The sequence below is a fragment of the Notothenia rossii genome (assembly GCF_949606895.1).
Source record: "Notothenia rossii genome assembly, chromosome: 7".
Taxonomy (NCBI): Eukaryota; Metazoa; Chordata; class Actinopteri; order Perciformes; family Nototheniidae; genus Notothenia; species Notothenia rossii.
In genome coordinates, this window is record NC_136905.1 from 54,559,226 (window position 1) to 54,582,387 (window position 23,162).

General features: G+C 40.1%; 2 protein-coding genes across 2 annotated transcripts in view; both read right to left on the bottom strand.

Moving 5' to 3' along the window:
• pals1a (protein associated with LIN7 1, MAGUK p55 family member a) overlaps positions 1-12,853 on the bottom strand; it is a 78,617-nt gene extending 65,764 nt beyond the window's left edge. Inside the window, exon 1 of the mRNA XM_079691728.1 lies at positions 12,658-12,853. The gene's annotated coding sequence lies outside the window, so the exon portion shown is untranslated. The remainder of the gene's footprint in view (positions 1-12,657) is intronic.
• A 1,298-nt stretch (positions 12,854-14,151) lies between these two features.
• gphna (gephyrin a) overlaps positions 14,152-23,162 on the bottom strand; it is a 36,642-nt gene continuing 27,631 nt past the window's right edge. Inside the window, exons 19-22 of the mRNA XM_079692809.1 lie at positions 21,394-21,497; positions 20,161-20,257; positions 18,066-18,204; positions 14,152-17,989 (exon numbers count right to left, since the gene is read on the bottom strand). Coding sequence (XP_079548935.1) covers positions 18,071-18,204; positions 20,161-20,257; positions 21,394-21,497 — 335 coding nt within the window. The 3' untranslated portion in view covers positions 14,152-17,989; positions 18,066-18,070. The remainder of the gene's footprint in view (positions 17,990-18,065; positions 18,205-20,160; positions 20,258-21,393; positions 21,498-23,162) is intronic.

Genomic DNA, 23,162 nt, shown 5'->3' on the forward strand with positions numbered 1-23,162 from the left:
GGCGCCACTAGTCCTAGGTTCTTTTATCACACTCTCTCACTTTAAGCATGGCAGCAGAAGAAGGAAGCCGCGATGGTACCATTTTTCCACCTTCTAAGCGCAGAAGATCAGAAGTGTGGTCCTACTTTGGATATTTAAAAAACTCCGAGGGGCAACTGGTGGAGGACGGTGCCCCCGTGTGCAGGACATGCCGGCGGAAGGTATCCGCGAAAGGGAGCAACACATCGAATTTGCTCACTCATCTACGAGACCATCACCCGCAGCTGCACAGCCAGTGCAAGGTATATTTGTTAATATTAACACATAGTTTTAGCTGAAATGCTCGAAATAACTTTTGCCTTCGGGTAAAGGGGAAATGTAACAATTATATCCGACTGTCAATAATGTTAAATCTTGATAATAATCATTTACATTACATTAGCAAATGCACTTGCTCTCGTGTGTTCACCATTCTTAGATCGGCGCTAAACGCCATTCTAAGCTAAGTTGAATAGCTAAACTTTGATATGCCATGAGACAGTGAAAATAGTGCAGTGAAACACATTAATGATTAAGTTACTTCTGACTTTGGGTCAAGGGATAATGCAACGATATACCCGATTGTCTAAAATGTTAAACCTTGATATTAAATGTCAGTGTAAGCACGCCCACTGCTAGCATTTTAAAATACATCCTACTGCGGTGCCATGCTCTATTCGTTGGTAGCTAGTGCACTACTAAACGCCATTGTAAGGCGCTAAACAGCTTAGTTCTCATACAGTACTGGCTTCTTGCCTAATAACCTAATTTATTTTTAACATTATATTGTAATAAACACTCTACTTTTTAACCCATTGCTGAATGCCCCCTATTTCCATGTACTCTCATCTCCAGGTTGGATGTGGATGTTTGGGGAACAACGTTGTTGTTCGAGGTCTTCGGATCGGTACCTGGTCACCTTAATGTTAACACTAAAAAAAAAAAAAATTACCGAGATAATATCGTAAACCGTGGTAATTTTGGTCACAATAACCGTGAGCCGAAAATGTCACACCGTGACACCCCTAGTTGCGTTATTTTAGTGGTAAAAAAATCCATTCATCATCATAATTATTCTATATACAGGGCTCGACATTAAGGGCTGCCCGATGGCCTGGGGCCATCTAATATTTAGCTCGGGCAATGAAGCCTCACCTGCTGGTTGCCCGATCGGGCAATGAAGCCTCACCTGCTGGTTGCCCGATCGGGCAATGAAGCCTCACCTGCTGGTTGCCCGATCGGGCAATGAAGCCTCACCTGCTGGTTGCCCGATCGGGCAATCTATTATGCCAGTATCATGCAGCTCGCGGATCCAGTAATGAGTGACCCGACAGTAAAACTAAACATATCTATAACTAGTTACGGTAGTTTGAGAGGTAATTAAAATAGCTACGTGTGATATTCTAACCTGAGGTGTGTGTTTTGTCCGCTCATCGCTGCATGTGATCATGCAGAACTGCGTGTCGACTCATCAGCAGCAGCTGATCTCTCTCTCCCGTCAGATTAGACTTCACTCGCGTTTATGTCCATATTGATCAGATCTAGCTAGTTCTAGCTAATGATGGGACTACCTGCAAAAGACACCTAAACAATAAGTGTCGCTATGCAACTGGGTGAGGCTGAATGTCACGTGGCTGAATGTTTACGTTTGGCAGGCAGCCTTTCAGTTACGATCGTTAACATCAGTTGGCCACAGCAAATGATGGTGAGAAGCTAAACTATCTATTAATTATGTCAATGACGGGGAGTGTGATTGTTGAAATAGGGTGTTAGCGGTCTTGTTGGTGTTCAAAGAAGAATGACAACACTGTAGATCACCAACACTATGGTTTATTTTTTATTCAAAGGCAAGTCAACGTTGTCGCAGTAAAAGTCCCAAGATAGCTCCTGGTGCAATACAATGTTCCCTTGCAGTGTTTTACTATTAAGTCTGATGTTTCTCTATTAATATTGCTGCTGCATTAATGTGTATGTTGCATCATGTTACTGCTGTAGATGTGTTTCTGAGTCGCTCCGATTACAACGAGAGTTACAACGAGAACGTGACGTCATATTTACACTAGACGGATCCTTTCTAGCCATAACCCGGGAACTCTGACGTCGCCATTTTGTATGCTTCGCGGATGCGCTCGGCTCCTCTCTGCGCTCGGCTCCTCTCTGCTGCTCGGGTCTGCTCGGTCAGCTTCCGGATGAGGAGGTATTCGTTCGACCAACTTACAGTAGATAACATTACAAACATTTTTAACAGGGGCCATAATAGTGTAAATAATGTTTGTTTTGGCAGTTACAACTGAATGTAATGTTTTCTACTTTTTTACATCTGATGAAGGCATTTGCCTTCATCAGATGGAAAGTGTCTTGACCAACAGCTTAAGTATTTCTTATAGCTATGCAGGGCATGCAAGCGAGCAAACACAAACAAGAACAAACAAACAAGTGAAATGAAGAATACAATTGTACAATATAATATTGTGCTGGTTCATCTTATAATTCAGTCGAGAGAATGCACCAGACGGCATAGATCTAAGACCTGCAAAAATCGAAATGCTCTAGAGGGAGGACCCCCAAACCCTTCGTGGCATTTCATCCGCACGCATTTTTCAGGGCAATCTCTATTGGGCTCAGGGCCAACTGTAAATTAGCTTAGATGGCCCACAGGGCCATCTCCCAAAATCCTTAATGTCATGCACTGATATATATATATATATATATATATATATATATATATATATATATATATAATGTACACAGTGCCTGTAAACTGGAGGAGAACGCTGGCATTTCTACGGAGGGATAGGGTCTGCAAAAGGTATTTATTTATTTTGCGAAGGGGCCGCATGCTCTGACCGGTCCATTTCCTGCCCGGCGCCTCTGCAACGCCTCGCGTCGAAAAATAGACTTGAATCCTATTTTGAGCGGAGCCCAGCGGCGACATGCTTCTGGGACGCTTCTGAGCCGTAACGCGGCGCGTCTGGTGGAGTAGCACACATTGACTAGAGTGCCCGCGATCTCTACGAACGCCGCGGCGCAGCCGTAACGCGACGCAGACGGACCCAGTGGAATCTAGAGGTAACACTTCCTCAAGAGCGAAATCCAACGTCTGGGATGCTTTTGGTGTCATCCTAGATAGAGAAAATAACTAACATCCCAAGCTTTTTGAGACAAATATGCAACTGCGTGTGTTAATAATTGCACGTTTTCACTGCTCATATATATGCGGGTTCGGGTCGGGTTGCGGATCTTGTGCCGACGGGTCGGGTTGCGGAACTATGTGGCAATATGTGCGGGTAGCGGGGCGGGTTCGGTATTGCACGTCGCGGGTGAAAATCAGACCCATGCAGGACTCTGCCATGAAGTAACGCAGGACTGATGTGTAAACTCATGGTTTGTGGTTTTGGGAGATCATCTTAGTGTGGAATTTGTTTATTTATACTAGGTCACGATGAAGAGAAGCAACATGTTTTCTTTTGAGGGTAGTAAAAAGACCCTTGGTATGTCCAACTCCCCCTGCCGTGACAAAATTATTATTTCCACAATGATTGAATGGTTTTCTGATAAAGGAAAACAAATCTAAATACCCTGTCATTAAAGGGGTACAATACCCTATTTTATTATTGTTTTCTGTATTTACTTCTAAGTTCTATAGGGCTGAATTTATTCAGCGTATTAGCATTTGCATCATATGTACAAAGGGTTGAACTATGGCTGTCAATATAACACTTGCCATTAATCTTAACATGTTATATAAAAAAATGTATGCAAATAAATCACATAACCAAGATTGGTCAAACTTCCGACACCAGTGTGGATGTTTACCATGAACCTTGAATCTTGAATCTTGAAAGGAGAAAACTATATCAGTAAGAAACATCACTACCATTTTCTTAAAATGGACAGGAGTGAGAGACTGTGGACAGGGTCACCACTAGAGCTCACAGTATGATAGCAGTAGAGATAATATGGACTGTGTAGCACACATTATACTAAAGGGAATCAAAGCGGCTCTCTGTGACAGCGGCTTAGTCCATGCTTTGGATAAGTGTTGCAAAACTGTCCAACTTCTACTAATATTTCAGATATCATGTTATAGTAAAGTAAAAAACGCTCTGATTTACTCTTACCAGTTTGTCATGCATTTCTTTATTACAACACCACATGCATCATTTTTTTTTTAAACAGGTAAATACTAGGATTTTAAATGTGTTATTAATTATGATTGTTCAGTGATTAATATTGTGATTAAAAAAAAATTAATTATTGTGTCCGTCCAAAAAAACATTACTTATAGTGAAAACTAGGGATTTATTTTTGAAACCGATACCGATAACTTCCTGCTTCTCAAGACCGATACCCGATAATAATATTATATATATATATTAAATGTACCTGTAGTTTTTGCACACCTGGTGGTAAAAAAAAAAGACTAGTAGTGAGCAAACGACGTGAGCATTACTACAATGAACAAAACAAAGCCAAGAACAGTTTTGACTCTTCAAAGTGACCATATTTATTTTCCCAAATAAAAAGCCCCGGTGCCTTCGCAGCTGGCTTTGGATTCGCCGCTAGTTTAGCAGCGCAGGCGTCTTCGTACGCTTTTAACACACCATCGTAGAGATGGCGATGTTTCAGGTGACTAATCAGGTTGGAAGTATTATAGCTCGTTGCCTTTTTCCCTCCTCGTGGAACTTCTGCATTGCATTTGTTAATACAAATAGCAAGCGAACTATTTAACTCTGAAACTTTGAAATAGTCCCATACTACCGACGACATGTTTGTTTACTGTCCTGGCTTCTCGGCCGCACACCATTTTACGTCACAGCCAGGCATGAGTTAGGGAGCGCTGGATTTGTGAAAAACTCCCCTCTTCCTAAACCACTAATACCACAGTACTGGCAAAACGGGAGGAGCCGAGTGAAAAACAAGCGCCCCTCATCCATCGCAGTATTTTTCCACCCAAAAAATATATTGTATATTATTGGGGCTATTAATACTTTTATCGGGTTTATCGGGATTACGTCATAATTCCTAATATCGGGCCGATAATTATCGTGCACCACTAGTGAAAACCACCCTTGAATAATGGGATGGTAGACTAAAACCTTTAGGAATCCAAACTATAACATATAATAAGTACCCTGTATCAAGATTGATGCAAAACAAGTGACATTTGACCTTTTTTTTTTAGCAACAAAAAACATTTCTGGGGTCATTTGGGTGGATTTTCCATATCTCTGGCCCCCCTTGGTCGATTTTGATGATTGACATCTCTTTTTAACCGTTAGAGCCAATAGAATATACACACACACACACACACACAGACAGACAGACAGACAGACAGACAGACAGACAGACAGACAGACAGACAGACAGACAGACAGACAGACAGACAGACAGACAGACAGACAGACAGACAGACAGACAGACAGACAGACAGACAGACAGACAGACAGACAGACAGACAGACAGACAGACAGACAGACAGACAGACAGACAGACAGACAGACAGACAGACAGACAGACAGACAGACAGACAGACAGACAGACAGACAGACAGACAGACAGACAGACAGACAGACAGACAGACAGACAGACAGACAGACAGACAGACAGACAGACAGACAGACAGACAGACAGACAGACAGACAGACAGACAGACAGACAGACAGACAGACAGACAGACAGACAGACAGACAGACAGACAGACAGACAGACAGACAGACAGACAGACAGACAGACAGACAGACAGACAGACAGACAGACAGACAGACAGACAGACAGACAGACAGACAGACAGACAGACAGACAGACAGACAGACAGACAGACAGACAGACAGACAGACAGACAGACAGACAGACAGACAGACAGACAGACAGACAGACAGACAGACAGACAGACAGACAGACAGACAGACAGACAGACAGACAGACAGACAGACAGACAGACAGACAGACAGACAGACAGACAGACAGACAGACAGACAGACAGACAGACAGACAGACAGACAGACAGACAGACAGACAGACAGACAGACAGACAGACAGACAGACAGACAGACAGACAGACAGACAGACAGACAGACAGACAGACAGACAGACAGACAGACAGACAGACAGACAGACAGACAGACAGACAGACAGACAGACAGACAGACAGACAGACAGACAGACAGACAGACAGACAGACAGACAGACAGACAGACAGACAGACAGACAGACAGACAGACAGACAGACAGACAGACAGACAGACAGACAGACAGACAGACAGACAGACAGACAGACAGACAGACAGACAGACAGACAGACAGACAGACAGACAGACAGACAGACAGACAGACAGACAGACAGACAGACAGACAGACAGACAGACAGACAGACAGACAGACAGACAGACAGACAGACAGACAGACAGACAGACAGACAGACAGACAGACAGACAGACAGACAGACAGACAGACAGACAGACAGACAGACAGACAGACAGACAGACAGACAGACAGACAGACAGACAGACAGACAGACAGACAGACAGACAGACAGACAGACAGACAGACAGACAGACAGACAGACAGACAGACAGACAGACAGACAGACAGACAGACAGACAGACAGACAGACAGACAGACAGACAGACAGACAGACAGACAGACAGACAGACAGACAGACAGACAGACAGACAGACAGACAGACAGACAGACAGACAGACAGACAGACAGACAGACAGACAGACAGACAGACAGACAGACAGACAGACAGACAGACAGACAGACAGACAGACAGACAGACAGACAGACAGACAGACAGACAGACAGACAGACAGACAGACAGACAGACAGACACACACACACACACACACACACACACACACACACACACACACACACACACACACACACACACACACACACACACACACACACACACACACACACACACACACACACACACACACACACACACACACACACACACACACACACACACACACACACACACACACACACACACACACACACACACACACACACACACACACACACACACACACACACACACACACACACACACACACACACACACACACACACACACACACACACACACACACACACACACACACACACACACACACACACACACACACACACACACACACACACACACACACACACACACACACACACACACACACACACACACACACACACACACACACACACACACACACACACACACACACACACACACACACACAGAGAATACCCAAAACGGGAAGCTGTCATACATTCTGGACGCAGACATTTTCTGGCAGCTAATATGAAAACTCAGTTTTTGACATACAAATGGAATTATCAAAAAAGAAAAAAATGCGTTTCTCGTTTTAATGCCATTGAACACAACTTTGATCAGAATAAAAGCAAAAGGTGAGCATATCTAAGTTTTTTGCTACCTAAAGCTACGTTGTGTGTTGTCTGGTTTTGCTTCCCTTGTCGCGAGTTCTGATCGCTCAGTGATGATACTTATATGTATGGAATCTGTGGAATCTCAGCATGTTTTGTGCAGATCCGATAAGTATATCGATCGATTGATTTATACCTAGAGTTCTGTGTTAAAAGCGTTAGCATTTTTTAGCTCAGGGCTCATTTAGACGCTTCTTATGAGACTTGTGTTTTGTTTCGGTAAAAATGGTTCATATCGTCAGTTAGCTGAGTTTCTTCCCATTAAGTGAGTATGACGCGTTCATAGTTTATTACATTTGAAGAAGCCCTGAGACACAGTTTTGTGGAAAAAAAAGCCTGTTAAGCCCCATAGCCCCCGTTAACAGGTTAATAGCACAATAACCAACGATTTTCAGTATCTGTATCTAAATACTTTACTTCAGGTAAAGTATTTAAATACTTTCTGTAATAAAATAGACAAACTTAAATTATCATTACAGCAACACTAATGAAGACCAGGCACAATAGTAGTATTCAAATGTTCATGGAATCATAATGAATGGATCAATGGACTGGGAATGAAGTAGATAACTTAAACAAGAAATCTAAATCTATTGTTTCCATTTACAATTCCAATTAAGGTATTTAAAAAATACAACTGTCTGCAACCCAAACAATATTGATAGCATTTTAAACAAACAGCAATTAAAAACATAATTACTTGCTAATAATTGTATTCTATCTAAAAAGGGAAGACTGCTTCTGTCACAGCAAAGTCAAAGTAAAGATTACCCTTATAGCCACACCTGGTGATATACTACTCCAGTGGTTCTCAAAGTGGGGGGCGCGCCCCCCCTGGTGGGCGCAGAGGCATGCCAGGGGGGGCGCGAGAGACCAGGAGGAAAAATGGTTATAAAAAAAAATAAAAAAAGATAAAAATAAAATAAAAATCATAATTTGAAAAATTATTGATTCGAAAATAATATGATGCAGTACAGTACTATTACGTCTGGGTCTCTGTTTCATTAAAGCTCGGCTCTGTGTGTGTGTGTGGAACGAGCCATTTTGTGTGCGCGTGAGAGAGAGAGAGAGCGCACCGGTACTGGAGATCGTTGTTGTTAGCTTCTGGTGCTAGCGAGCTACGCTAACGGATATAAGGAGTTTTTTCAACAACAAAGTGGAGGAGAGTCCTCTCCTGTCAGACTGAGAGCTAAAGGACTCTCTCAGTGTTATCTCAGTGGGTCTCAAATGTTTTGGTCACCATTAATGTAAATAATTATTTCCGAGGCACACGTTTATATGATCATTATAGTTATAAAAAAAGAAGAGAATAAATGAAAAACAGGTTTGAAATACTATATGACAGTAAAACAAGAATAAAGTTTAAAAGGGTGATTTGTAAAATATCCATCAAGAAAAAGTAAATCTGTTTACATTTCTGTTTCATATGGGTGTTGAGAGATGTATCCATAGATCTCTTCCTTTCGCTCTCAAAGTGCACCAGATTGATGCTTTTAACTTCAATATTTAAAAATAAATCTTCCCGGGGAAGCTTGCCCCCGGACCCCCCTATGTGACGTCCACACATCACCTATAAAAATAGCACTTTATCCCTGCTTACACCTATATGCCGTGAGCTGAATATTGAGCCTTCATTGTAACAGTCGCGGGTACGTTGTGTATTTGCGTGGGGATTGTTGCAGTAGAAAATTCCACTGTAGCACCCGGGACATTAATGGGAAACCCTAAATGTTTGAGCACCCTCTATGAAACGTCAAGCTACCCCACAGCACCCCCAAAATAAATCTCTGGCGGCGCCACTGAGCCTGATTATTCGTTTTGGGGGGGCCCGACTTTTTTTTTTCTCCAAAGGGGGGGCCTGACAGAAAAAGTTTGAGAACCACTGTACTACTCCAAGACAACAAATAAGCTCACTGCAGTTTTAAACAGATCTTTTGACAGAGGCATTGTGGAAATATGGAACATTGATTGGAAGGCGAGTCGGCGACCAACTCAAATTCGAGACCAGCTAGAAATGTAACCAATTTTCTGAAAATCAACCAGATTGGTGATCATACAGGCAATGAATCAGAGGGCATGACATTAAGTGACACAAAGAGTGAGTAGAGCAGTGAGAGGGAATGTCAACGAGAGCAGAAGCAGAGCTAGCTCTTATCACACACACACACACACACACACACACACACACACACACACACACACACACACACACACACACACACACACACACACACACACACACACACACACACACACACACACACACACACACACACACACACACACACACACACACACACACACACACACACACACACACACACACACACACACACACACACACACACACACACACACACACACACACACACACACACACACACACACACGTACCACCCTGTACCAGACAGAGAGCAAAAGAGCCAAAATAAGGCAGAGTGGGGGAATAGAGAGTTGTGTGGAAGGAGTCCTAAAACCCAGAACGTGTTAGTGTTTTACCACTTCCAATTCAATTCATTCCTCAAAGTCAATCATGTTTTTAATGAGATTTTCGTTAGTTTGTTTTGGTTTGATTTTTATGTTTTGTCCTACGACATAAAATACGTCAGTAAATTACCCACTGGTAAATGTCTGAAGATTTTATGTGTCATAAAATCAGTGGTTGCTTACAAGTGTCTAAATTAGACTAGGTCTAATGTCATCACGAAGAACATTAGCCACCTTTAGACGGCTAGACATGAAGTCATGTGACCATGTTGTAGTTCATTTAAAGCCTAACGTTAGTTTTTTACTAATGCCGATGGCATTTAGGCTTAAAAAAGAAAAATCATAAAATGTGTTTAAGTTCGTCAAGATTATACAGCTGAACATAATGTATAAGTATCATAAAAGTGTGCCTGTCAAAGATCTTATTATGACTGAAACATTCTATACAAGCTGTAGAGAACAGATTTCCATAACCTAAATAAATAACCACAATGATTAACAGTAAGCAATCCACTGAGAGAACGGCTAAGAAGAGCCTTATCTTGATCACCCAACCCATTGTTTTGGCAGGCTAAGGCCAACTTCACTGATTGACAGCGTAACACTGCTAACAAATGCCTAAACAGCAAGGCAGAATTAGGCTGAGTAACATAAGCTTCAGATTAAACCGACTAGTCATGGCCAGAAAGGAACCTTCATTATGTCTGACGGGAACACTGCAAGGTGACAGTATCAGCTTCAGTTTAGGTCTGGCGACACATTTGGATTTAGTATTAGCCTAACTTTGGGTCCTAATCTGGTCTGAGCACCAGAGAGAGAGAGAGAGAGAGAGAGAGAGAGAGAGAGAGAAAGTGATGGAGAGAGCATTCCAGAGAACAGAGGGTTCCTGTATTGTGCTGGCCTGAGGCCCGATGTGCCTGTCCTCACCTCTCTGCTCAACCAGCCCAGTGTGTGTACGTGTGTTAAAGTCAGCTTTGACCCCATCGCCATAGCAATGTGACCTCATACCTGTAGTAAAGCCTACCTAAAGGTCAGTGCAAAAGCACCAGGGGGTTTACATACTATCTATAGGTATATTTGAACTATTGACATGAACCACATGCACTTGCAGCTAATTACTTAAAATGAGTTTCCAGCTGCTGTGCTGGTAGAGCAATATTAAGAAAAAAATGGAACTCCCTCTATAATTCAGTAAGGTTATTTATTAAACTAGGCTAAAGTCAAGTCTTAACCTGTGAGTAACATATCAGCCCCTAATAGTTTTGCCACTATTCAACATAAGAGAAACCCCACCCTTTTAGATTAAACTCTTCCCAGGCACAGTCCTCATGATATGGCATGCAGAAGCACTATACAACACTACACTGGAACAAATACACATTTTCCACAGAATAGACTTTGATGGGAAAATGTTAACACTTTCAGGCAAACAACAGCACAATGCTTAACAGGTTTGTCGTGTGACGAACCCGGGTTAAGAGATATTCTGGGAGTAGTTAGAGTTGAACGTTTTGAAAAAGGCAAGCCTCGGCTCATAGACAAGCTTACCTCCCTATTTCAGGGAAGCGTATGTGTTCTGATAACCAGTGGTCTAAAGTAGGTAAGTACATGCATTGAAATACTGTTCTTAAGTACAATTTTGAGAGATTTGTACTTTACTGGAGTATTTACATTTTGTTCTACTTTGTACTTCTACTCCACTACAATTCAGAGTTAAAAAGTGTAATTTTCTAACACTTAAATTAGACTTTAGTTCCACCTGGAGTAAATTCACAAGCTACCCTGCAGTATACAAAGTCCTTCAAACTAGCTGCACCTTTACCAGCTTTGAGAACACTTTCATGATCAATCATTATAAAACATATCATATATATTATTCTGAAATGGACCAATCTGCACAATTACTACTTTTACTATTGTGATGCCAATACTTTTGTACTTTTTACTTAGGTAACATTTTGAATGCAGGACTTTTACTTTTAACAGTCTGTATACACTCTGGTACTTTTACTTAAGTACAACATCTGAGTACTTCTCCCACCTCTGTTGATAACCAGAAAACATTTTATTATTTGTAGCTTCTGCTTGTCCTGGCACAGACTTTATACATCAGGCAGGAATTGGTTACTTTTTTCAAGAAAACTAGCATACCACGATAGCAACGTAACTGTAGTAGGTGTACAGAAAGTGTGGCGAAACGTAACGTTATGACAATTAACATTAGCCAAGGCTACGTTATTAAAACTGTCCGTTAACTTCAATTTAACCTAGGAAGGATAAACGCTGTTGTTATAATTCTGAACAATTAAATGTAAAGTTATTTGGTATAACATTATAAATGAAGGTTACTTATTGTGTTTGACAGGGCGTTGTGGCTGCTAGTTAAGCGAGCAACGTAAAATGAGTGTTTTGGTTAGCCAGTTTCACTATCAGAGTACCCCAGAAGTAGCTGAGACATGGGCTAATAATAAGCTTCATTTTATGTAGAAATGTAGTTTCTTTAGTTGGTACTATCCTTTTTCATCAGTTTAGAGACTAAACACTCTAAAAATATTAACTTTATTAAGTAAGTGGCTGGTTTATATTATTTAACTTTATCGTGCTAATGTTAGCAGCTAACTAGCTAGCCTGCTGCTTCCTGCAGCACCTGTTGATAACAAAGCCGCCTCAGACAGAAAACACTGCAATACTCACTGTGTTTCTGAGCCGTCCACGTTCTTCTTTAGCTGCTATATCCAAAGGGGAAGTCGTTAAAAATTGTTAGTTTTTATTGCAACCTGCGTTAGTTCGGGTTTTATTGTTCTGCACCACAGTTTCACTCTAACATACTGGTTGCTTGTTGTGCTGCAGCGGTAGTACCTTCTCTCCTCCTTCTCACTGTCATTCCCAACTCCAAAAGGGGGAGGAGACTCACAGCGATGAGAGGAATATTGTCTAAACCAATCAAACACGTTGCTACATTGGTGGGATATATCATGTGAAAACTACTTTGGAAATATTACTACTGATTATTTAGTATTAATAATTGACCAAGATTAACAACTAACGTGAGCATAAACCAACAAAAAAAGCAACTGAAATGAATAGCATGAATGAATAATGAATATTGCTTTTAGGTTACATTACATCTTTATGAATGTTTAATTGAGTATACCCTCATGCAAGGATATGTGCACAGTAGCCTACTGACTGCTGATAGATGTTTTGTTTGACCTAACTACTCCCTAATTTCATGAAAATGCATTTTACACAGCATTTACAACAAATACAAATGTATATATAGTTTTCAAAATGTCGGTATTCACTGGATCATATGTCCATGAGATTAGATCATAAGGTTGAGCTAATCTGAAATACTGATCTGCATATGAATACGTAATGATAACGAAACACTTAACCTAGGCTTTGTTGTCATGTCTGCAGAAGAATAGGCCATGGTATATTGAGTGTTTAGAGAAGGGAATCTACAGAATATACAATCAATGTTCAATTATTCAATATAGGTTGTTAGAGAAATAAGTAGGGTGTAATGAACACGAAACCCATGTTTAAAGAGGACAGACATTGGCCTGTTCAAATACAACCTATGTTATGAATTTGGAAAGAGATTTACATTTCATTTTTAAATGAAGTGAAGATTATATTCAAAGCAATTTACAAAATCAGAAAAAAAAATGAATGAATTACCAGCAAGTACACAAATGATTGAAAGAAAAACAAAAATGTCTTTCAAAATTGGTAATAAAAAAATTCCAAAGCATTAAATACCTATTTAATCTCATGTACTTTAGCTTGTTCTTTGATTTGAAAAAAAAAGTTTATTTATTTGGAGTGTTTTCATTTGAATGTGGGAACTACACTTCACACTACACTTGTTGCAAAATTATGAAAAAGACCAAAAACATATTGCAAATATATCATTCTACTCAATAATTGCGACCGTGTTTGTTTGTATGATGGAATCAAATCACAATCCTTTTTGGACCTTGTGTAGAAGGTTATATCCTAATTCTCAGCAGTTAGTTAGGAACACAAAATGCCTATTAAAGATCTGAAATAACTGCAAAATAAACAAATATTTACACCTTGTATTAAAGCTTTTCCTCAACACTCAAAAAGAAAAAGACTTAAATATTTATTTTTGTAATAATAAGAAGAAGAAAAAAGACAACTTTCCCAGACAAGAGGTACAGAATAATCAGGATTATTTTTATTAATTCATCTTCAGTTTCAATAATATCATTACAGAAAAAAACATCCTCTTCATCATTTGTATACAGTAGTAATAGAATGCTGTGTCATTGCTTCAGTACAAGTGCTGGTCATAGTTTATAGAGTGTGCAGTGTGACACTGAGTTCAGTCCAGTGTTACCAATCACTCAGTACAAAGGCAGTTTAACAAAAACCTGCTTCTTCTTACTCAAATGAATCTTCTTACTCAAATGAATCTTCTTACTCAAATGAATCTATCTGGGTTCGATTCATCCTCCTTGGGCAGGTGTCAGGACTTGTTCTGATGCTGCGTTCGTGTAATAATGGGTTTATTTTAAATATCAGCTGCCGAAAAAACATAATATCAATTTAAAACTTCTTTTATTTAAATTTGATGTGGTCTACCACTGTATGAATTTGCAAAATAAGTCACCCTGTTCTTCCGTTTTTTCTTATACGACATGAACCCAGCATGAGCCACTGATTGACATATGGTGCATTTGAGGTAACTGGGAATTTTCTGATATCTGAGCTAGAGGAATAAATGAGAAGACAGTGTGATACCAGAGTCTGGACTTTGATTATTTATTTTTTTCGCACCACTTGTCACATAAAGAACTGTAACATTTAGTCAGATCAGAAGTCGTGCCCAGGTGCTGCACCCCCGTCTCACGCCTGAAATGACACCTGCCTAAAGAGGAGGACACGCCCCCTTTTTATTGGCATGCAAGTGAGAGAAAGAGGGAAGAAAAAAAGGAAGATGAGATGTGAGGAAGGACAGGAGGGAGGGGTGGAGGAAGACTGCATCAGCCTATCAAGAGAGAGGGGTCAAAGCTCAGGAGTTCTCTATGGTGCTGCATTCAGTTCACACAGGAAATATAGAAGCATCTGATCTTGACGTCATATCTTTTGGGGTTACTGAAGATCATCAGAGGCATCTAGGAAAACCTCTTGGGTTGCGGTTTAATACACTCTTTCTCTTAGGAAGGTTCCTAATAACCCGGAAGAACCTCAGTGGCAGCAATGATAAGAGCCGTTTGAATTCTCTATAGCAAAGGAGCTTCAATGCTTCCCAAAATATATATTTTTAGCTTAGGATACGCTGAACAATCCTTTGCGAAATGAGAGAAAACTAACTCACAATTCCTTGTGGTTGCAACATTTAAGGTATGGCACCATTCGACCAATCAGAAACAACCAATATTGACCGACAAACACAGATCATTTAAGTTGTAAAATACCTATGTTTTTAAGTTTGTCAAGTTAAACCAAAAAGTGAGGTTTTTTTTTTTTTTTTTTTTTTTTTTTTTTTTTTTTTAAATTGGAGTTTAAACATTGTAATGAAGTGATATATTTCTCTTTCGGCCGCGTTTAAAAGCCTGCTTGAAAAAATATGATAAAAACGGTGAGGTATCTAGATGCGTTGCTAGTCCATATATAGAAACATTTTGTAGTTTTCCCACCCATTGTCTTTTCCTTAACCCCATGAAAGATCAAAGAAAAGTGTTTAGGAAAGACATAGGACTAGCTTTTTTTTTTTAAATGTTTGACAACTTTAAGTACCATAAATTAAAATAAGTACCATCATTTTGTACTGTTATTCCAATATGACCTGAATGCAGCATTTTACCTTTGACCTTGTGTATTTGTGTGGCACTGATAGGAAGAATCAGGAGAGCTAGAGTTAAGGTATGGTGCATAGGTGAATGCTTGGGACTCACAGTTTGCATATGATGCATTTGAACGGTCCTTGTTAATTGGTAAACCATTGAAGTGTTTGATCAGCAGGATACAGCAGCTAACTGGCTCAAGCTAATAGTAAACTTTGATTGTGGGCTAAATATCAAACATGTTTTCTTTATTTCTCAGTGATGCTCAGACTATGTACAGTATATTGAGAGACAGCGTTAAAATGTTTGGATTATTTTGACTTTAACGAGCACCTTAACACAGTTGTGGGTAGGAAAAACACTAGTTGTGTAGTTTCCGAGCACCTGAACGCGACACCCTGCTTTCAGGTGATGTCGGGTCGGAGTTTTCTCTGAGTTGGGAAAACGGTCTGTCACAACTCACTCAAGCAGCACTTTCACTCATGTTGTTGTGGTTTGAAAAAGATGGAGGCGGCTGATTGGCCAAACAGAAGCCAGCCTTTGAGACTAACCGGCACATATTCATTCATCTTTGGCTATACTTAAAAAGGACATATTTTTCTCTGTAGTCAACAAATCACATGAAAAGTCCCAAACCAGTTATAAATGAATCCTATGATGGAATATCATGTGTGCATCAAACCCATAATATATTCTTCCTGCCATGGAGCTCCTTTTAGTCCAAAATCGACAAAAAACACATCGCTGAGTCACACTTTTGAACAAGTGAAGTCCATTTGTTTTCACCTTGAACACATGGTCTATGGTTCATTTTGACTCAATCACACAATGATACATATTTGAATTCTCCATGGCAAAAAAGAAGTCCCCAACATGTCATGTTTGCTCAAATTCTAGAGTAGCATGTAAATAACTATTATGGTACATTTTGTTTGTTTTATGAATTTTGACCTGTATGTGTAAAGTCTCTCAGAGCACCTTAAAAAGCAATCTATAAATATAACATTATTATTATTATTATTATTATTATAAGTGCCAAGCTGTTTTTGTAAATGCACTATTCTGTCCCTTTAAAAAAAAATTGTTATACATTTTGGTAAATACGACCAAAGTAAAATAACGAGATTAATAAAAAAATATGAAGCGTTCTGCTCTCTCATCTGTGTTTATTAATATGAAGTTAAAGCCAGCAGCTGGTTAGCATTAGCTTAGCATAATGACTAGAAATATGACAATTCTGGTCATTTTGATGTGATTTGTTGATATTAGAAAAACATAGAATTTCACAACAATATCCTCTAATAGTTGTAGAGATGCAAATACCACAAAGTTGTTATATTTTGTACTGCAGTTTTGTGGTGTCAACTATGATGTTGTGTAAATCAAACACCACAAGTGGTAAGGTTAGACTAATACTTTATACTGTATGTGGCTCACCTGACCTATGAGAGAAGATCAGTGAAGTCATATTTCTTTTTGATCGTTTCTGTGAGTCATGAAAAGTTTTCAGTATGATTAAAACAAAATTAAAAACAAGTTATCATTGTATTTGTTGGCAAAAATAATGTTATATATATACTGTACTGGCACAAACTATATCAGCAGCTTCAAAAAAAGATGTCTTTATACGCTCATATTTCTGTCAATAGTGTAGGTCGGGGGAGGCGTAGTGATACTGCAGGGAGGGGGTTTCAATATGGTGTTCTAGAAAAGAAAAGAGGGTGAGAGAAAAGGAAAAGAAGGAGGTGGAGGAAGGAGTCTCTACGTCTCTATATCTACGAGGGAAAAATATCCAACGCACAAAGCAAATGAAAAGGAGAGAAGAGGGGATGATTACTACTAAGATGATAATATTCAATCAGAACCATGATAATAATAATAATAATAATAATAATAATAATAATAATAATAATAATAAATAGAATATTAATTAACAATATTAATAATCATTATCATCAGGATAATAATATTACAGAATAAATCTCGTATTTTATATATATATTTTTTCTCTCCATTGAACAGTGATCTCCTCAGAGCAGACCAATGAGGTTTCAGCCTCCGCTGGCTCCGATTGGCTGTTGCATATGACATCACAGCTAATGGCGACCAGGTAGACATGCATCACTTCCTGCCCCCGCCCGTTTCCTGTCCTGACAGGAAGTCCTGGCACTGCCATGGTAATCGGTAGCGAGTGACATAGAAGTCTGGGGAGGACATTTGTTGGCGTTAACAGTTGGATGAGCGTTCCTAACATGCTAATATAATGCTAGTATATCGTACCTGCATCATAGCCGTCCGATGACCATGACGTCGACGACCTCTCCCTTATGCAGCTCCACATACTGCTCTGTTTTGGGAGGTAACATCAGCAGACCGTTGGCGCTACGCATGGACATTAGCCTGCTGGATACCTGGTTGCCTGGAGATGGAGAGGAGGATTATATGTGAGACTGAATGTAGGAAAGAGTGGTGCAGGAATGAGTCATTTAACCTAGAAATTAGTTAGCACTTTCAGGTTCCCTTGTGTGTTGTGTTTTTGCAATATTATCTGTGGTTAACACAAGCTGATGAGTTAGCCACCCTTAGCTTAGCGATGGTGAAGTGAAGTCATGCCATTGTAAGGCAGTTAGCTTAGCCCAGGGATGGGCAACTTGGATGGTGGTGAGGGCCACACACACACACACACACACACACACACACACACACACACACACACACACACACACACACACACACACACACACACACACACACACACACACACACACACACACACACACACACACACACACACACACACACACACACACACACACACACACACACACACACACACACACACACACACACACACACACACACACACACACACACACACACACACACACACACACACACACACACACACACACACACACACACACACACACACACACACACACACACACACCAATCTTTCAGGGAACACCCTCTAAGAAGCTCACTAAACAAATATCAGTTCACAGAAATGTTATTTAATGTTTACAAGTGGCATGTTTGTATTGAACAGGTTATTTAACAGTGGAATACAACTATTTTAAACTATTGGAAAGCACGAAAAATGTGTGTGCATCAAGATTTAACATTAAGATGACATAAACAGACATTAGTTGTCTAACTTGAACCTAAGACACTTGTAGCCTGCCTCTGCTGACACACAATAAGGGGAGTGTTAACACAGACACCTGTCAACTCTGTGCTGTTCCTCAGCGCCACTCCCCCTCCCTCCCGCTGAAATTATGAATGAAAAGTGTATAGTAATCATAGATAACACAGAAGGGTCCGTGACAATTTGTTTTCATTTGATTTCAAATAAACAAAGTCTTGGCTTTCAGAGTATTAAACTTGTTTCGCCAAATTCAGATGATAAATACAGCTTTTAAGGTTGTAACGGCATAATTACAAGCGGTAACTTAACGTCCCAGCAGGGATAACAACAGCCGGTGTTCCTTGTGAGTGTTTCCCCGGGAAACAAACACAATACACAACGCGTCACAGATTATTTCGCGGTATTTGGCTGCCGAACGAAATCATGTACGCAGCTCGCGACGTAACTAGGAGTCTAGTGGAAGGTATCAGTACTACAAGTAAAAAATAAATTAATAAAATAAATGTTATTATTTTAATTAATTACGTTGTTTATAAATTAATCTGAGGGCCCCCGGACCACCATTTGCCCATCCCTGGTTCAGCCTATAGCTGTTAGCTTCTACTTATGGTGATTGCATTAACTCTCCATAAACTATAAAAGTGGTGTTAACGATGTTATGAAGGAATTATCCTGTTGAACAAAAAGTGTAGGTATCATAAATGTGTTTACCACAGAGTTTATTTTCTGCAATATTCCAAAATCCAGAGAGAAAGGGAAAATACCATTGCTTTTGGACGAGGGAGCTCTTCCGATGCTAACTTAGGGTCGGCTAACATCCTATTAGGGCTGGGTGATATATAAAATATAAATATTTTTTTAACCAAATACGTCGCTATCGCCATGATATTGTAAGACATTTACACTTTCAGTAATGTTCTTATAAAGGCTAAGTGGCGAAAGGAAAAACAGGAAACGGGTAAAACTGTCTGGTAAAATCACAAAATGATATCGCTCTGCTGTAATGCAATGTAATGTAAAACACATTTACGCAATCTTACTATCTCTGAACTCTAAGACAATATCGAGTCTCAAAGTATTAAGAAATGTATATATTGGCCAGCCCTTAGAAGGATATGTATCATAAAATGATACACATCCCACAGTGTTGGGTTTGGTACACCTGATGATATGGCTGTGTGTATAAGTGTGCATATGCGTATCTGCGTGAGTGTGTCCTTTGCCCACCTGTGCTCTGTGCCCAGGGTAGGGGCTCCTGGTGGTGCCAGGTCAGAATACAGCGGTGGTACTCTGGTCTGGGATCCAGCTTCACATCACAGGAGAGCTGAAATACACAGAAACATAATGTTAACATATTTCATACAGATTTGATGTTGACCAAGAGCACAAATGAGGGTTTGAATCAAATGAAAACATTGTTGTCCAACAACAGTGCTTGCAAGTGTATCACATTGTATACATTTTGTAGGTTACTGTTAAAGGCTTTGGCTGGCTAGCGTTGGCCAATGGGTTCCGAGATGCATTTTCATTTTGGACAGAAGGTTTTCAGAGACTGAATGTCAAATAATAAGGTGATAAGTATAGTGCATTTATGAAACTTTCGAATACTGACTATACTTCGGCTTTAAAAAGTGCAATTACTAAACTGTGCAATTATCACACCACTATGGACATCATTACTGTATTGCACTGTATATTTGGCACAATACTTTGATTTTCAGCATTAATATAATTATTCTTATTAATACAGTGTTTCCGCCAGACCAGGGCTGAGAGCGGGGGGGGGGGGGGGGGGGGGTTTGAATTTTGACTTGTGCCGTCCCTTATAGATACTGTCTTTTTACGTTAGTGAGTCGGATCATTTGGCTCGGCTCTTTTAAGGCGCCGGCTGTTTCGGCTCCCAAACGGCTCTTCATGTTACCGCAGTTTACCACGGAGCCTCAGTATCGCCGCTGCGAGGCTCCGGCGCGTGCTCCACTAAAACCCCCCGGCTCATCGCGTTCAAATCGCGCACGTTCCGTGTTGTCCTGTAGCAGGCACCGTCGATGTCGGGGAAACGATCTTCAATACTGCGAAAAGAATCCCACCAGACTCCTTTGCCCCTCCAACAGAGGGATGTCCTTGTCCTGTTTCCTTTTCGTCATTTCAAGTGATAATAATTCTCGATCTTCTCTTGAATTATTAATATTTTCGGACGCCCTCGGCTCACGTTCAGGGCGTCCCGAGCTGAATAAGGCTGTCAAATGACGGCAAGACGCCCCCCTGGCGGAAACGCTACACTCCTATTTATATTAATATAATTAAGAGTGTGTGTGTGTGTGTGTGTGTGTGTGTGTGTGTGTGTGTGTGTGTGTGTGTGTGTGTGTGTGTGTGTGTGTGTGTGTGTGTGTGTGTGTGTGTGTGTGTGTGTGTGTGTGTGTGTGTGTGTGTGTGTGTGTGTGTGTGTGTGTGTGCGCGCACCCTAGCTTTAATTATTGTAGGTCTAGGATCCAGAATGCCTTGCATCTTCCTCAGAGCAGGAATCACAAACAGGTTACATGTCACCACTGCAGACACTGGGTTACCTGCAAAACAACAACACTGTGTTACTAAGGCAACTGTACACAGGAAAAACATGCAAGCTACAATCATCAGTCGAACGTTGATACCATTTATATTGGGGCTTAAACAATAGTGTCCATCAAAGTATTATAATAATATCTACTCAATAAAAATGTTAGAACTGTATAATGGTTTGAGTGAACTGCTGATACCTCTTTAAACTAGTGGTACATAAAGACACATCCCTGTGTGTGTATTGTACATGTACTCACTTTAGTAAATGTGTATTACGGTCATAACTAACACAGTGGACCTTGTACAGGACAGTAACATACTTGTCGAAGATTTTCAGAAAACTGCCAGTTGTCATTTGTGCAACACATCAGAGGAAGCATAAGCAAATCAGATCTCGTTGGGGGTGCATCTTATTTGCAAAGATATACAGTATGTAGGCAAATCACATTATTGCCAAACCATTGTGAAAAAGAGGCTGTGGACTACTATGGGCTTCAGTTTTCTCATCTAAAAGCTCAAATGGGTCTATTTGACTACACATGAAATACAGTGCCACACGATGAGTCTTACATTAAGTGAGACAGGGCTAACTGTACATTGCACATTAAATGCCAAGTTTGATCGTTTTAAATAAAAGAAAATGTGGCACGCTCCCTTATTGCGGACACAACATGCCTTCCTTCAACAACCTTTAAATACATTATGGCAACAAAAGAGTTGTACAGAGGAACAAAGTATAAGGCTCAACTTTGTTTAACGGGAACGAGCTATCCTAGTCTTAGTTCAAGCAGTGGTGCAAGAAGTATTCTGATCCTTTACCGAGTAGAGGTACTAATACAACACTGTAAAAGTACTCTCCTGGATTGAAAATGTTACATCAGTAATTGTAAGTATAATCAGAAAATTTTTATTGTATTAAAGTACTCAATGCACAAAAAACAATATGTTTTTTGTATTAACTGTTTTTTACAGATCATATTTTATCAAATCTTTGTATGCAAACATCTTAATTTGCAAAGTCCATTCTCATTAAAGCTGTCATAGTATTTTTGACTTCACTCAAAATGATCAATGACGCTGCAAATAAATAGTGGAATAGAAGTCAAATGTTGCAGGAAATAAAGTACAATGGGGCAAAAAGTATTTAGTCAGCCACCAATTGTGCAACTTCTGTAATTTCCATCCTAGGTATACCTCAACTATGAGAGACAAAATGAGACGAAAAAAAAAAATCCAGAAAATCACATTGTCTGATTTTTAAAGAATTTATTTGCAAATTATGGTGGAAAATAAGTATTTGGTCAATAACAAAAGTTAATCTCAATACTTTGTTATATATCCTTTGTTGGCAATGACAGAGGTCAAAGTTTTCTGTAAGTCTTCACAAGGTTTTCACAGACTGTTGCTGGTATTTCGGCCTATTCCTCCATGCAGATCTCCTCTAGAGCAGTGATGTTTTGGGGGCTGTCGCTGGGCAACATGGACTTTCAACTCCTCCAAAGATTTTCTATGGGGTTGAGATCTGGAGACTGGCTAGGCCACTCCAGGACCTTGAAATGCTTCTTACGAAGCCCTCCTTCGTTGCCCGGGCGGTGTGTTTGGGATCATTGTCATGCTGAAAGACCCAGGCCCGTTTCATCTTCAATGCACTTGCTGATGGAAGGAGGTTGTCA